We start from the raw sequence: 14,596 nt of genomic DNA, 5'->3' as shown, positions 1-14,596 counted from the left end.
CCCTGAGTCTCATGGCAGCTTAAAAGACAAAATAATTTATCACTGCATAAGCTTTTGTGGACTACAGTTACTTCAGCAGATCTATGAAGGGTTATCCTGACTTGCTGGTATATACATGGTTGGGGAGTAGAGAGAATATTATATAGTTGGACTCCTTTTTTAAAAAAAAAGTTATATTTGTTAATTGGCTTACCAATGTCAGGATGTCTATGTTATCAACAACTTTTTTGGGGTGAATGGCCACTGTTAATAATGGAATTATCATAATCTGTATTTTTCTGCATTTCATTTTCTTCTGACCTGACTGTTTACAATCCTCTAACCTTCAATCTGCAGCTCAGAATAACACTTCATGCATCTAGTGAAGTGCCGCCGAATTTTCTGTTGCCAATATATAGTATATGGATCAGGCCCTCTGCTAGACTTGCAAAAGAATACATAATTTTGCATTAAAGTTGTATACCCTTTGTCATATGCAAATTTATGCCTTCAATGGAGGTAGAGGACTCAAAAATAAATCACATCACAAACAAGTAGACAGACAGACAGACAGACAGACAGACAGACAGACAGACAGACAGACAGGACTGTGAATAGTTGAAGCTTTCCCCATCACTGGATTTCCACACTAGAAAAACTTACCTGCAATGCACTCTACGTGGGGCTACCTTTGAAGGTGACTCGGAAACTACAACTAATCCAGAATGCGGCAGCTAGACTGGTGACTGGGAGTGGCCGCCGAGACCATATAACACCGGTCTTGAAAGACCTACATTGGCTCCCAGTATGTTTCCGAGCACAATTCAAAGTGTTGGTGCTGACCTTTAAAGCCCTAAACGGCCTCGGTCCAGTATACCTGAAGGAGCGTCTCCACCCCCACCATTCTGCCTGGACGCTGAGGTCCAGCGCCGAGGGCCTTCTGGCGGTTCCCTCATTGCGAGAAGCAAAGCTACAGGGAACCAGGCAGAGGGCCTTCTCGGTAGTGGCGCCCACCCTGTGGAACACCCTTCCAGCAGATGTCAAAGCGATAAACAACTACCTGACATTCAGAAGACATCTTAAGGCAGCCCTGTTCAGGGAAGTTTTCAACGTGTGATATTTTACTGTATTTTTGGTTTTTATGGAAGCCGCCCAGAGTGGCTGGGGAGGCCCAGCCAGATGGGCGGGGTATAAATAATAAATTATTATTATTATTATTATTATTATTATTATTATTATTATTACCTGTTTGATTTCTGCCTGCCACACAGCACTGCTCTCCCCCAATGCCAACCATGCAAAGAACTCAAATTAAGAGCAAAAGCAAAAAAAACCACACACACAAAATTGGGCACCTTAATTTTTTTAAGTGAATACCTGTGACTAAGGTAATGAGACACTAGAATTTTAAAAAAAAACAACCCACAAAGGAAGGCAAGCACCTCCCCACCCTTCATGCTCGATTTATTGCTGCATTCCATTCCTGCCACTTTAAAGCAAAAGACAAACACAAACCTGTTTGCCAACCTTGGTAAACAGCAACTAAACTACTCGAAGTGTGTGCAGTTTCGCATTTTAAAACCACTTTTCTCATCATTGGTCCCTTTTCAAAATTGTTTGGTCGGGTGAGATTTATGCTGCAGCACTGGCTCTGTATGAGGTTAGAATTCCCCAAATGCCAGGTTGCTATACATTTATGTAGGATATAATGAAGGTATCCCTGTTCCTGTTGATTTTAGGAATAACACAACCAAAATGATTAACAAAGCAGGGGGCGCTGTATTCTAGGTGAAGCATTTGAACTGATACCACTCCTTAAAATATTTGACCCCTAGTTGTCCTAGTTGAATTTCATGCTTTGAGACTAACAAGGTTAGCAGCAGCTGCTCCCACCGCTAGGTATGGAAGAAATTGCCAAGTCTTGGTTGCACCTTTCAAGTCATTGCATCTTTATTTGTGTAAGTTCTTATAATGACCAGCTTGAAGGAACGGGTGAGGTGGGTGGGCAAGTGGCAGCTGGTTTCTCAGTCAGGCCAGTGCAGTAGTAAGTCCTGCTCCTCCAGGGGTGGCGAACCTTCTTGAATCCGAGGGACGCATTTCCTTCTGCACACTCTTCTGGGGGCCGCATGCCAGTAGTAGGTGGGGCCCTGAGGTTAAGGTAAGCAGGGCAACAAATGCAACATTTATCTTTGCATACTGTCCAACTTTTGGAGACCCCAAACCAGGACGTGCCTCTTCCAGGACGTGTGCCCGGGTGAGTCACATGACCCGTGCTGTGCTTTCTTTGGGGCAAGAGTGCAGTGCAACAGCGAGCAAGAGTGCGACACCCAAAATGGCCGCTGCGATCTCGCACAAAAAAACAGGATGCCTCAGTTTTTTGCACAAACCTGTATATTCTCCAACTAGACAGGCAAGAGGCATTCTCAGAATTCAAGGACACCTTCCAACCTAGCAAAATCGTGTGCTGTATGTAATAGGGGTAACCGCCCACACACTTCCGCTGCTCTTTCTGCTTGTGTGGTGGCACCTTCGGTAAAACTATTTCTTACTGTTTGTAGCAAAATTTTTCCCCAGAGGCAGAGGACAAGAACAGGAGTCACACTCAAATTCTTCAGTCAAGAGCTTTTTTATTGCTTGACTGGTTGCACAAGCATTTCTGTTACAAGCTATTTACAGTCCTTCTTTATCTCTCCACCATGGTATAATCTCAGAGTGTGTGTGTGTGTGTGTGTGTGTGTGTGTGTGTGTGCTTTCCTCGTGAGGAAATTGCAGCCTGCAACTTCCTCCCTTTATTTGCACCTCCAGCTGACACCAATCAAGCCTAGAGTGCCACTCCTACACACTAAAGACAGTGGTGGCCAAACTCAGCCCTCCATAACAGTATGAATCAAAGCCAGTGAGGGGCATGGCCCGGGGAGAGTTCCCAGGGCGAGACAGAGAAGCCCGGAGGACCATATCTGCCCATCTCTGCTGCTCCATTTCTCCCTCTGGTGCAGCTGGGTGGAATGGCTGATACTAGATGACAGTTGAGAGAAGGAAAGAGCCGAAAGGCAGAAAAAGGTGTGACTCCCACCGTCCCACCTCTCCCTTTTATCTGGTCCCGGTGATGGCAAGATGGGCAGGGTGTGTGCGCGCACAGGATGACTTGCAGAGTCCTCTCCTGTGGCCTGTGATGGAGAGGAGGGCTGCTGGTGGGAGGGCACTCAGCCACAGCAAAATCTTCAGCAGCAGGAGGTAAGCTTCTGTTGGCTACACTGCCACCAGCAGTAGGCAATAGAGAGCTCTGAAATGGGGGCTCTTTGAAGTGGAATGCAGGATGCTGGTGGTCTGGCATCTCTCTGCTGGATCCAAAGCCCCACAGATCCCTTTAGAGGCCTGATCATCAGGCCCCTCAGCTGTGTGAACTTAGAGCTGGTGCAACGAACGAGAGTTGGCGTGGGGGAAAGAAACTGCCTGCCCACCTCCTTCTACTCTGACCAGGATGAGTACCAAGGTTTGGTGTGTGGCAATCAATCTGTTGCTTTGTTGCTCTCCATCCAGGCTTTGGATTGCTCTGTAATTATTATTTTTTTAACTGGCATTTGTGATTTGAGAAATTGTTACATGCCATTATGGTTCAGATCTGTTCCAAAATCCATATCGTCACCTGCACAATCATATTTCAATCAAATGCTAGCACGTGCTACTGTGCTTGCGTATAATTAATAGGCCCTGGCTGTGGTTCAGTCAGTGCCTTTGATCATAAACTACTAGTTGTCTTTCAAGCCATTCAGAAGATTCCCATAGCCCCTGGATTGGTTCTAATCCACCGTTTTGCAATCACTGCGCTGGATGACCTTTTAAACAGACCATCCCAGACCAAGTATGTGATGATTCTGCATTCTCTGGAGAATGAGTGTAGATAATTGGGGCCCTTGTAAAGGAACACAGGTTTGTCGAAATAATCATTTAAAAAGTAGGAAGTTTTCAAGGGGGAGGGTTATAATAGAATAGAAGCACGAAGGGATTTTTACGTTGGCTCAGAGTGGGGAAACTTTGCCAACCCAAGGGCCACATTCCTTTCCGAGGGCCACATGCCAGTGTGGGGTGGGGACAGGGCCAAAAGTGGGTGAGACAACAAATGTAAATTTTATCTTTGTACAGTAGGCTGGTCTCTATACACGCGCGCACCCCTCTTTATCACCCATCCAGTCATGCAGGAGGCATTATCAGAATTCAAGGACACATTCCAGCTGGGCAAAAATACTCAAAAAGGGTGCAAAGCTGGATTGTGGAGACTTGTGGCCTGGGGAGAGGGTGGATGGCTTCAGGAGATCCCCAAGGACTAAAGAGAGAGATTTGCGGGGGGGGGGGGGGTGTTGAATTTGGCTACTGGGTCTGTGTTTCCCCACTCCTGCTGCAAAAAGTTTAATGAGTCTCTTATTTCCTCTTGGCCTGACCATTTCTTTTGACCTTTCTGTGCCCTGTCTCTAGCTTTTCTGAGTCAAGAGGACTCTCCGTGGCACCTGAAAGTGAAGGACCTCAGCCTACAGGACCATTTGACATTGGAAGAAGCCTCCTTTGTACTCAGTACAGAATGGAGGAGGTCGCTGGTGGGTCTCGCTCCGCTCAGAGCAGGTCAGGGGGATCCACTGCAACTGCCTCGCTCAGAAGGAAGACAACACCTTCTGATCTACTGAAGGAAGAGACCAAACCTTCCTTTGGCAAAGTCTCAGCTGTGACACAGATGCTGGAGAGAGGAAGTACCAGAACCAGAGGCAACAGCCCCTCCAGAGTGTCCGTGTTGCTCGAGGCCTGGGAGAAAGGGCTTGTAGGCACGGGCACCATTGGCCCATCTTCCTCAACAGGCATCAGGGACTCCCGTTCCCCCGTGCCCACCAGGCGCAGCTTTTCATCCAAAGATGCTCCCCACCCACTTCTCTCAGAAAATACCAGGAGTTCTCTTTCTCCCACAAATGCCAGGCAGCCCATTTCTCCAGCAGGTAGCAGGCGACCCCTTCTTCCAGCTGATACCAGGCGGCCCCTTTCCCCAGCAGATAGCCAGCGGCCCCCTTTTCTAGCAGAGACCAGGAGGTCCCGATCTCCAACACATACCAGGCTGTCTTCCTCACCAGCAGAGACCCGGAACTCCTTCTCTTCAGCAGAGACCAGGCGGTCCCGATCTCCAGCACATACAAGGAGGTCTTCTTCACCAGCAGAGACCAGGAACTCCTTCTCCTCATCAGAGACCAGGCGGTCCCAATCTCCAGCTGATATAAAGGAGTCACCATCTCTGGCAGACAGCAGGAACTCCTTCTCTTCAGCAGAGACCAGGCGATCCCGATCTCCAGCACATACAAGGAGGTCTTCTTCACCAGCAGAGACGAGGAACTCCTTCTCCTCACCAGAGACCTGGCGGTCCCATTCTCCAGCAGATATAAAGCAATCTCCAACAGATACCAGGAGCCCCTTATCCTCACTAGAGACTAGGCGGTCCCATTCTCCAGCACATACCAGGCAGTCTCCTTCACCAGCAGAGACTAGACGGTCCCATTCTCCAGTAGATATAAGGCGGACTCCATCTCCTGCAGATACCAGACACTCCTTCTTCCCATCAGAGACGAGGCGGTCCCGTTCTCCAGCACATACCAGGCGGTCTCCTTCACCGGCAGATGCCTTGTTGTCCTTCTCAGAGAACAGGCGGTCCCATTCTCCAGCAGATTTAAGGCGTTCTCCTCTAGCAGATACCAGCCTTCCTTTCTCCCCATCACAGACCAGGCGGTCCCGTTCTCCAGCAGATACAAGGTTTTCTTCACCAGCAGAGACCAGGCGTTCCCTTTCGCCTGCAAATAGCAGGACATCTTGCCTCATGACAGATACCCAGGGCTCAGCAAGTTCCCAGCCTTTGCCTCCTCCAGTAGAGAGCCGCTACTCATCTGCTGCGGCAGATGACCATCGCTCCTCTTCCACAGCAGATACACAGTGTTCATCTTCTTTACCAGTCGACAGATACTCATATTCTGTGGCAGATATTAGACGCTTATATTCCTCAGCCGACACCAAGTGTCCGCCTTCCCCAGCAAACACCAGGCACCCAGTTTCTTCGGCAGAAACCAAGCACTCAACTTCTCTGGCAGATGCCAGACACCCGTCTTCCTCAGCAGACACCAAGCAGACATTGTGTTCAGCAGAAAACAAGCTCCCAACCTCCCCAGTAGATGGCAAACACACACCTTCCCCGTCAGACGCCAAGTGCCTATCTTCCTCAACAGAACCCAAGCACTCATTTTCTTCTGCAGAAAGCAAGCGCTCCTCTTCCCCAGCAGGTTCTAGAAGTTTCTCTCCCACATCAGATGGGAAGCCCTCTTGCTCTCCCAGCCCACGGAGAGATTTTACAGCTCACGGTCCTGTGTTTGCTCAGGTGTACACCCCAGCTTCAAAGCCAAAGAGCCTGTCAGGAACAGAGACACAAGATGCTAATAGCACCATAGTAGCTGGATCCCAGGCAGGAAACCACTGCGGTAGTGCTACTGACACCCCTCTGGCAACTAGATTTCAGAGAGAGAGCCTCATCTCAAGCACAGATGGCTCTCAGGAGGAACCTCTCCCTGTTCTTCCTATCAGCACTGGAGCAATGGAATCCCAGAGGGAAAGCCATGTGCCAAATGGTGCTAGCTCCAGTATAATCACCAGATCCCTGACAGAAAGTGCCCAGCCCAGTGCCATAATACTTAGATCCCAAACAGAAAACTACCAGTCACAAGTTGCCAATACTACTTCTTTGGGTGGATCCCTGGGGGAAAGTTACACGCCCACCACCACAAGCACTAAACCTCCCAGTGGGACCTGTGTGCTAAGTCCCTTGCCTCGTGTTGTAAGCTCCAGCACTGTAGCCAAATCTCAAACCCAGTGGTATGGCCCCAATGGCAACAGCATGGTCGTCTTTAGGTCTGAACGACAAGTCATCATACCCCAAGCTGGAACCACCACTGTCTACAGAGCAGGGCAAGAAATTATCATGTCCAGCTCTGGGACAGGGAGTGCAAGCAAAGCCCTGCAAGGAAAGTCCCTCGTGCCAAGCTCTATCAGCTCCCTGCCGCCAAAAGAAAACTTGCAGTCCCAGAGTGACCTCCCTGATGACAAGTCCCCACAGGGGAGCCCTGCATCCCTTCCAGATGATGTTTGCAACTGCTCCATAGCAGGATCCGAGCAAGAAAGCTGCATGACTCAATCCAGAAGTGCCGGTGTGAGTGACGCCCAAAGGCAAAGGTGTATGCTTCTGCCAAACCCTGCATTCACATCAAATAGAGATGCTACCACACTCAGGGAGGGAGTTGCTCCTTTGAGCACGTCCGAGAGAGACTGCAGCCCGCACACCAAACCTGCATTCCAGAGGCACAGCAACTTGTTTACATCAAGCAGGTCTGGAAGGGAACAAAGCATGCCTGATCCAGATGGCCCTGTAACAAATGGGTCAGAACAGGAGAACAACCTCTCAAGAGCAAAGAAGGCCAACACATCTGCATCCCAAGGACTTTGTTGCTCTTCAGATGCTGCAGAAGAAACCAACATGCTTAGAACCTCTGCTGAATCTCAAGAATCTGTGACAAGGGAACAAAAATCCACCGTGTGGAATGAGCTAAAGGAAGAACAAGGTTATCCCAGAAAAGATTCCCCTGTGTTTGCACTGGAACCAGCCATTCCCCTTACCGAAACGAACTCCTCCCATGAACCTCCAAGCCAGGAAGCAGGACCCAGCAGCAGGACAGCAGAAGAGGAACCTGAAGAAGCTGTGGACATGGAGCTTTTTGTAGACACCCTCCGTAATATGGATCCCCCTGAACTCCACAAGCCCCTGAAGCTCCTCCCGAGGCCTCCACGTCCTTCCACGTTTGCAAAGCACACATCCCTTCCACCTATCGACGAGGACCACGTCGCTCCCAAGTCAAAGCTTCCTCTCCCAGCAGCAATAGGTGAGCTTTTCGCTCTTACCGAGGAGAGGAACTCAGAGGGAGAAAAAGAAATGGAGGAGGAAGAAGATGAGATGGAGGAAATAGAGAACCCATATCTTACCAAGGATGAAAAGTCATGGGAGAACAGCCAGGCCAGAGAGACATACCCTTGGGAAAACAAGACGTTCAAGACCGAGGAGGAGATTGGCTCTTTCCTGGGGAAGTTGCAGGAAGGGGCTGCAGATGCCAAGGCCAAAGCCATCGCTCCTAAAGCTATCGCCAACCAGAGCAACTTAATCAGAGCAAACATTCTCAAAGGGCTTACTCTTTTGTCTGGCTTCTCAGACAAGAAACCTGTGGAAGATAAGCCTTATTCTCGCTTGGACAACAGTCTCCTCTACAGCAGGTTCATCTCCCCAGAGAAATCTCAACAAAAAGTCCTGGAAAAATGGAAAGAAGGAAGAGATTTGCCCACACTCCTGGCTCCGGCTGCCCAAAAAGTCAACAGGGAATGCCAGACATCTCCAAATGAGCTTCTGCTGAAGGCACCTGAAAATCTGAGTTCTGAATCACCGCCATCTGCGCTGCAAGCTGAGCCTGCCTTTGGGGTGCCAGGTGCAGACAATAGCTCCCAGCAGGTTACTCTTCTGTCCATAGAAACAAACTCTCTTCCCCAGTCGAAAGCTCAGGTAAGTCAGTCTGCGCTGTGCAGTGAAGGGTTCCTTCCATCCTTCTTTCGCTGGCAACAGCTGCAATAATGTCACAAAGAGATTTTGTTGTTTTAGGGCGTTCAGGAAATGTGGACTATTTGGGGCCCACGTGGGTGTGTAACAAAAGCGGGGTGCTGTAGCACAATTCATGCCAATGGGTTCTGTTCCTAGAATCTCCACCTTCTACTTGAAGTGGAACTGGTGGTACAATATCCAGTTGACGCTGAGAGGGTTGAGAAAACCTGCATTCATAAGGATAATGATTACAGGCCAAAACCACCAAGGTCTTGGCTCAACTGTACAGTTTTTAGTCAAGTCACTGGGTGTTTGCACCTGGATGAAGGGCACAAGAGCTTAAGCTTCATTATGTTGTTGTTGATCTTCCCTAATGGCTGCTACAGAGTCGGTGATGCTCATTAAAGAAATTGAAGGGAAGCAGAGGGGTCCATTTAGGACAGGGATGAAGGCTGCGTAGTTGACAGATCACAATGTTCGAGCTTTTGAGACCTGGGACCCACCTTTAATTACAACTTGCAAAGTGGAGCCCATTATCATATAGGTCCAATCTTTCCCCACCTCTCCCTCTCTCCTCTGTCTTTCTCTTTTCCTTCTTTTTATAATTAATGGATTGAAATGCTTATTTTAGTAATCATTTTTAAAATGATGGTTTAAACACTTAATAAATAAAAACAAAATGTACTTATTTTACAACAAAGGGAAAGGGACTGCTGATAATCATATTATTATTCCAAAATAGTTTAAACCATTTCCAGTCTTGCTCAAACTTTGGTTGCTTCCATAGGGATGGGTAAATCTGTCGATTTCAGTTTCTCATTTTTCCTAACTTCAGTTCTGTACATTTCCATATTGGTTTGCCAATTTAAGGAAAAGTTCTCATAAAAATTCATAAGCATTTTAGTGCAAAAGTTCTCATAAAAATTCATAAGCATTTTAGTGCAAATTTCTCCTAATGCACAGGTTTGTAAACGTTTTTGCCCAATATATACATTTTTCAAAGCAATTTCCCCTAATATAATGCATTTTTTATGTTTCTTTCACTAATATAATGCATTTTCTTTTTTTCTTTTTTAAAAAAAAGATATTTATTTTGGTTTTATATAATAAAACAGATATTACAATCAAACAAAACAAAAAAGAAATACAGTAAAAAACAACATAATCCAACAAAGCTAAAAAGCACAATAAAAAAAATATGACAGAAAAAATGAAAAAGAACAGAAAGTAAAGAAAAATTAGTTTTTGAATTCTTATCTTTATAACCCTCTTTCCTGACTTCCTCGCGTCTCCCTTTCCTGCATTCCCCTTTACACAATCAAATTTAGCAGCTCCTTACCCTAGCATTTTCTATGCTGTTGTCACTCAGTATATGCATTTTTATGCACACTTTCACCCAGTATATGCATTTTTTTAGACATTACTTGGCTGCAGAATTCCACTGAAAAATTTGGAAGTGTAAATTTCAAAGGGTAGCTGTGTTTAATCTGTAGATTCATGACTGTAGAGTCGGATTTAAATGTGGACTAAATCAGATTTTCCCCATGTCCCTTACTTCCCAATGATCTGTTTGTTAAGCCTCCATTAAGATCTGTTTGCACAACTTTTGTGGAGAGGTCGGACACCATAAACAATTTACTGAGTGTTCATTATGATTTGCTAGTGGGAAGGTTGGGCAATGTTCTCTCAAACAATTGTTATCCCACACTTTCCACAGCATTCAACCATCGCTTTCTTTATCTCAAAAAGTCCTGTTTGTGGGGGGTCATCACTAGTTGATGTGGAAATGTGGAGAACTGAATTTAAGACTGGAAAAATGAAGAACTGAAATTGGCACATTCGCCCATCCCTAGTCTGACCCAAATCAACAAATCCCACTAGTGCATTGGGGGGGGGCTTTCTCCCCCCCCCCCCCGTGCCCCCTTCCAAATCAGCTCCGCAGGGTCAGGCAAACTTCCTGAACAGCACACAGGGGGAAGAGAAGGAAGCTCACTCTGTTTAGCTTATGCTGACCAAATAATCACCTTAGTATTGTTACAGGAAAAATCCGAGGGCTCCCTTGGACAAAACAAAGACACCAACCAGGATAACTTGGAGCAAAACAGCAGCCTGTAGGCTTGGCCTTTATTGAACTGTTGCAACAGGGTATTCCCCTCACGTGCAGGAGAGAGGAAAGACCCAGAAGAATAGTGTGCAAGGTCTTATAAAAACTTTTGAAATTCCCCTCCTCTAGGTCTAGCCCACCCCCAGAAAGGAGGGGTTGAGGGAGGCATACATTACAGAAAGGAGGGGTTGTGGGAGGCATACATTACAGAAAGGAGGAGTTGAGGGAGGCGCACATTACAGAAAGGAGGGCTGAGGGAGGAGTTGGTGGTAACATGAGTGTCTTGTCACCTGGCTGGTTCCTCCTTTCCCCCTCCCCATGAGTACTTTCCAGAGGACAAGGGGGAGTTTGCAGTTTCCTGCCCCCTGAGGGAAGATCTGATCAGTGTCCTTTGTTTCAGTCCATGTTGAATCCACTCCCATATGCAAGTTCTTTGTGATCTTGATTGTCTTCTGTCTGGGATCATCAGGGTTGGCATGGGCAGGGCTCCAGTGTATGTGCTGAGACAGTGAAGGGATTATGGCTGACTAAGTCACCCCCCTTTGTTAGTTCTTGTCATTGGGAGTAAAATAAAAATGGAACAGTGCAAATCCAATGTATGGTTGATTTTCTATGAATTTATAACAGAAATGTGGCGTATGTAGTGTGTGAGTGTGAAGTTTATACAAACAGAATGATTGGGGTGGGGGGGTTCCTGCTACAGTTCCCCCCTTCGGAGATAAGATTGCAAAGGTGGTTACTTTGCAATCCTTTTCTCCGCACAATTTAAGGTGGTAAATATTAACCTGCTTTTCTCCGTCCCAGATGCGTGTGTCCATGTGAAGTTGAAAGGGACTTGGATGTCATGTTTCTTAAGCATATTTGTATAGAAATATAATGGTGTAACAGTGCACATAGTTAGACATAGGATATCATGTAAAATTAATATTTTGTTGCTCAGTTACTTGTGGTATTCTAGTACCTTGGAAGGAATATTTCTCTCAATAGTGGCATATGCTTTACATTTAGCAGGAAGGTCCACTGATGACTGAAAATGCAGTTTGCTTTGCCCCCCCACCATTTTTGTGTTCTCAGGTGTCAAGGTAGCTCTTCTGTGGTCTCACACGGCCTGGTGTAACAGTAGTAGCAATCCCTGGTGAATCCCCTTAGGGCTTTCATATTAACCATGTTGCCTGGCACTCACCACAGCTGCCACAGGTTTGGACACGTCCTGAGGGAAATGTCCTTACCTTGGCTTCCTATGGAGTTTTATTATTCGTCTTGCAGTCATGGGAAGTTGCTCACTTGCACTTTAAGGACCAAAAAGCTACTTGCAGCCTGGATACACTTGCCCAATTCAAAGTGAGTCCAATTTGAATTTATCTTGCCCCATGGTTCTCAGCTCTTCAAACCAATCTGTTAAAAGAAAACCATTCTTAAAAGGGCACTTGTCCAAATAAGTCAATTTAACTCTATAAGGGATCATTCCTGCTAAACCAAAGCATATCCACCTTCATGTATCTTAGAAGCGTGTCCTTGGTAAAGTGAGTTTAGCACATTTTTAAAATGGGTAGGGAAGTTGGCAGAGTGCCAGGTGAAACAACTAAATGTGGTTATAAATTTATCTAATTCTAAACATTGGACTACATAATAGCCTGATCTGTAGAAAAAGCATAAAATGCATGAGAATCCTCCACTGGGGTGTAAGCAACAAGACATAAAACACAAAACCAATTACACACAAAAATAGTCACAAAAATAGCCCCCTCCCCTTTTGTGGAAATAACACACCGTCAGACACATTTCAACACTCCCACATAATAACACACAATACAAAACAAACTAATCAAATATCAATTGCATATCTTGAGACAATTGGGATATTTTTACGCATGTATCTTGAGGTTCAAAAGTCAGAAAATGTCCTTGCAATTCAACTCCACCCCCCTTTGTCAGCCCCACTCCCCCGGCAGTCTATATCTTTTGAAAGAGATAGCTGTGGCCACTTTGTAAACTTTGGTGTCTTCTGTTGTCGCAGGTCTTGTGATGGCGAAGAACTGAGTTGGGGGGTTGTTGCTGCTTTTTCATTATTGCACATCTGTAGAAGTGATATCCTGCAAGGGGTTAGGGTTTTTTTTTTTTTTTTTTTTTTTTTTTAGGGACTTAAAAAGACAGTTAGAAAAGGGAAGAGCAAAAACCCCCTCCCCAAGAAAATCTCCTTGAGTTATTAGCTGCAAATAATAAAATCTTAGCATGTTAAGCATTCTACTCATCTCAATCTTATTATCACATTTTCATATAATTACTGTTATTATCTGCTAAGTTTGTTTGCTTTCCTTCACTGTAAAAAAAATACAAGGTCAAAAATAATAATAAAACACACACACGCACACACAATGACCTATGAGGAACGAAAAATAAATAAATGCTAAGACACACAATTTCAAGGAATCCCAAATGAAAATAAAAGAGTGTTTCTTGATGTGACAACATCAGTTAGAATGTTAATAGCAAAATACTGGGAAATGACTTAATACCAAGAAAATGAATGGCAATTTAAAGTTGTGCAAGTACCTTGAACTAGCCAAAATGACAGAATTAATAAGAAATGATCAGGCAAAGTGTAAACAAATACCATTCCACAAACAATATTTGGTTGTGCTTCGATTAATTTCATAGACATCATGGAAAAACTGATCAAATAAATGAAAAGAGATTATTTGTCACTTAAAGTGTCAGGGATTCAGACTTGTTGACTTGCTCCACAGAACAGGAAAGAAAGTTGCTGTGGGAGAAAAGAAGGGACAAACACTTTGTTATCGGGGTTCACATATCCTGTTAAAAGGGAAAAATTATTTCATGTGAGAAGCCTGTCAGGAAATGCTGTTCCTAAAATGCACACAAAGTCTGTGATTTAAATCCCTTGGGGGGGGGGTGCTTTGAAATTTACCTGTGAAAAGAATTTGGCATGTTAATCATGTTAAGATTTGAAACTTGGCACACCTTTTGTCTTGCAAAGCCCCTGGAGCAAAGGACACATTAAGGGTGATTTCCCTCAGTGGCTCCAAGTTTTACATAAGGAAATTAGGATAAATTTCCCCTTTCAGCCCAAGCTCCTCTCACTCCCTACAGTTCCCCCTCCTTCCTCTCTATCTCTCTCCCCCCTTTGTTGCTGATCTAGCCTCTGTGCATGTGCAGAGTTCATGTCTCAGCAAACGTTTTATACTATTGAAAATGTTGAAACCTTTGGCTAAATTACCATTTGAATAAAGGAAATAAAGGGTAAGGAGTAGATTTAAAAAAATAGGGTTAGATTTTTTATTTTTTTTTTAAACAAAAAAAGAGAAACTGAGCAATTAAAGTATTCAATAAAGTTAGCAATTGTAGCCCAAGCAAAAAGGACTGCTTCCTTTATGTACAGGAAAGGGCTATCATTTTGTGTGATTTCCCTCTGGTCATTCGTGGAACAATGCCACGCCCTTATATATGGGGGGAAAATGGCCAGAGTCAGAATTTATAGGATTTTTTTTTTAACATTCTCAGTCATTTCAGCCTTACCATTTGCAGACAAATTTTTCTGCCCTTTATTTACAGGATAAATGGTCAAGACTTATATGTATTTTATGTGTATAAACTTTGAATTAACTTTGAAGTTTGATTTTTTTTTTTTTTTTTTTTAATAGTAGAGAAAATGATAAACACTGTAATCACTCAAATGCTTGAAATTACAAGTTCTGCTTCAAAACATCACGGATTTTACCTCTCACCTTTTTTAAAGTAAAACAAAGAGCAAAGTTGAGCTGAATTTCAACTCATCACATGCTTGCAGACACATGGCCCTCCACACAGCCACAAATTGGGAAAGCTAAAAGGGACCC

The 14,596-nt window shown here is 45.0% G+C and overlaps 1 protein-coding gene across 1 annotated transcript in view; it reads left to right on the top strand.

The window, feature by feature from the left end:
* The window catches only part of CRYBG2 (crystallin beta-gamma domain containing 2), a 68,539-nt gene that overhangs the window by 31,564 nt on the left and 22,379 nt on the right, over positions 1-14,596 (top strand). Inside the window, exon 4 of the mRNA XM_083750593.1 lies at positions 4,453-8,599. Within this exon, the coding sequence (XP_083606719.1) occupies positions 4,453-8,599 (4,147 nt within the window). The remainder of the gene's footprint in view (positions 1-4,452; positions 8,600-14,596) is intronic.

This window comes from Podarcis gaigeae (genome assembly GCF_964106915.1).
Source record: "Podarcis gaigeae genome assembly, chromosome: 8".
NCBI lineage: Eukaryota > Metazoa > Chordata > Lepidosauria > Squamata > Lacertidae > Podarcis > Podarcis gaigeae.
This window is presented reverse-complemented; position numbering and strand designations above follow the sequence as displayed.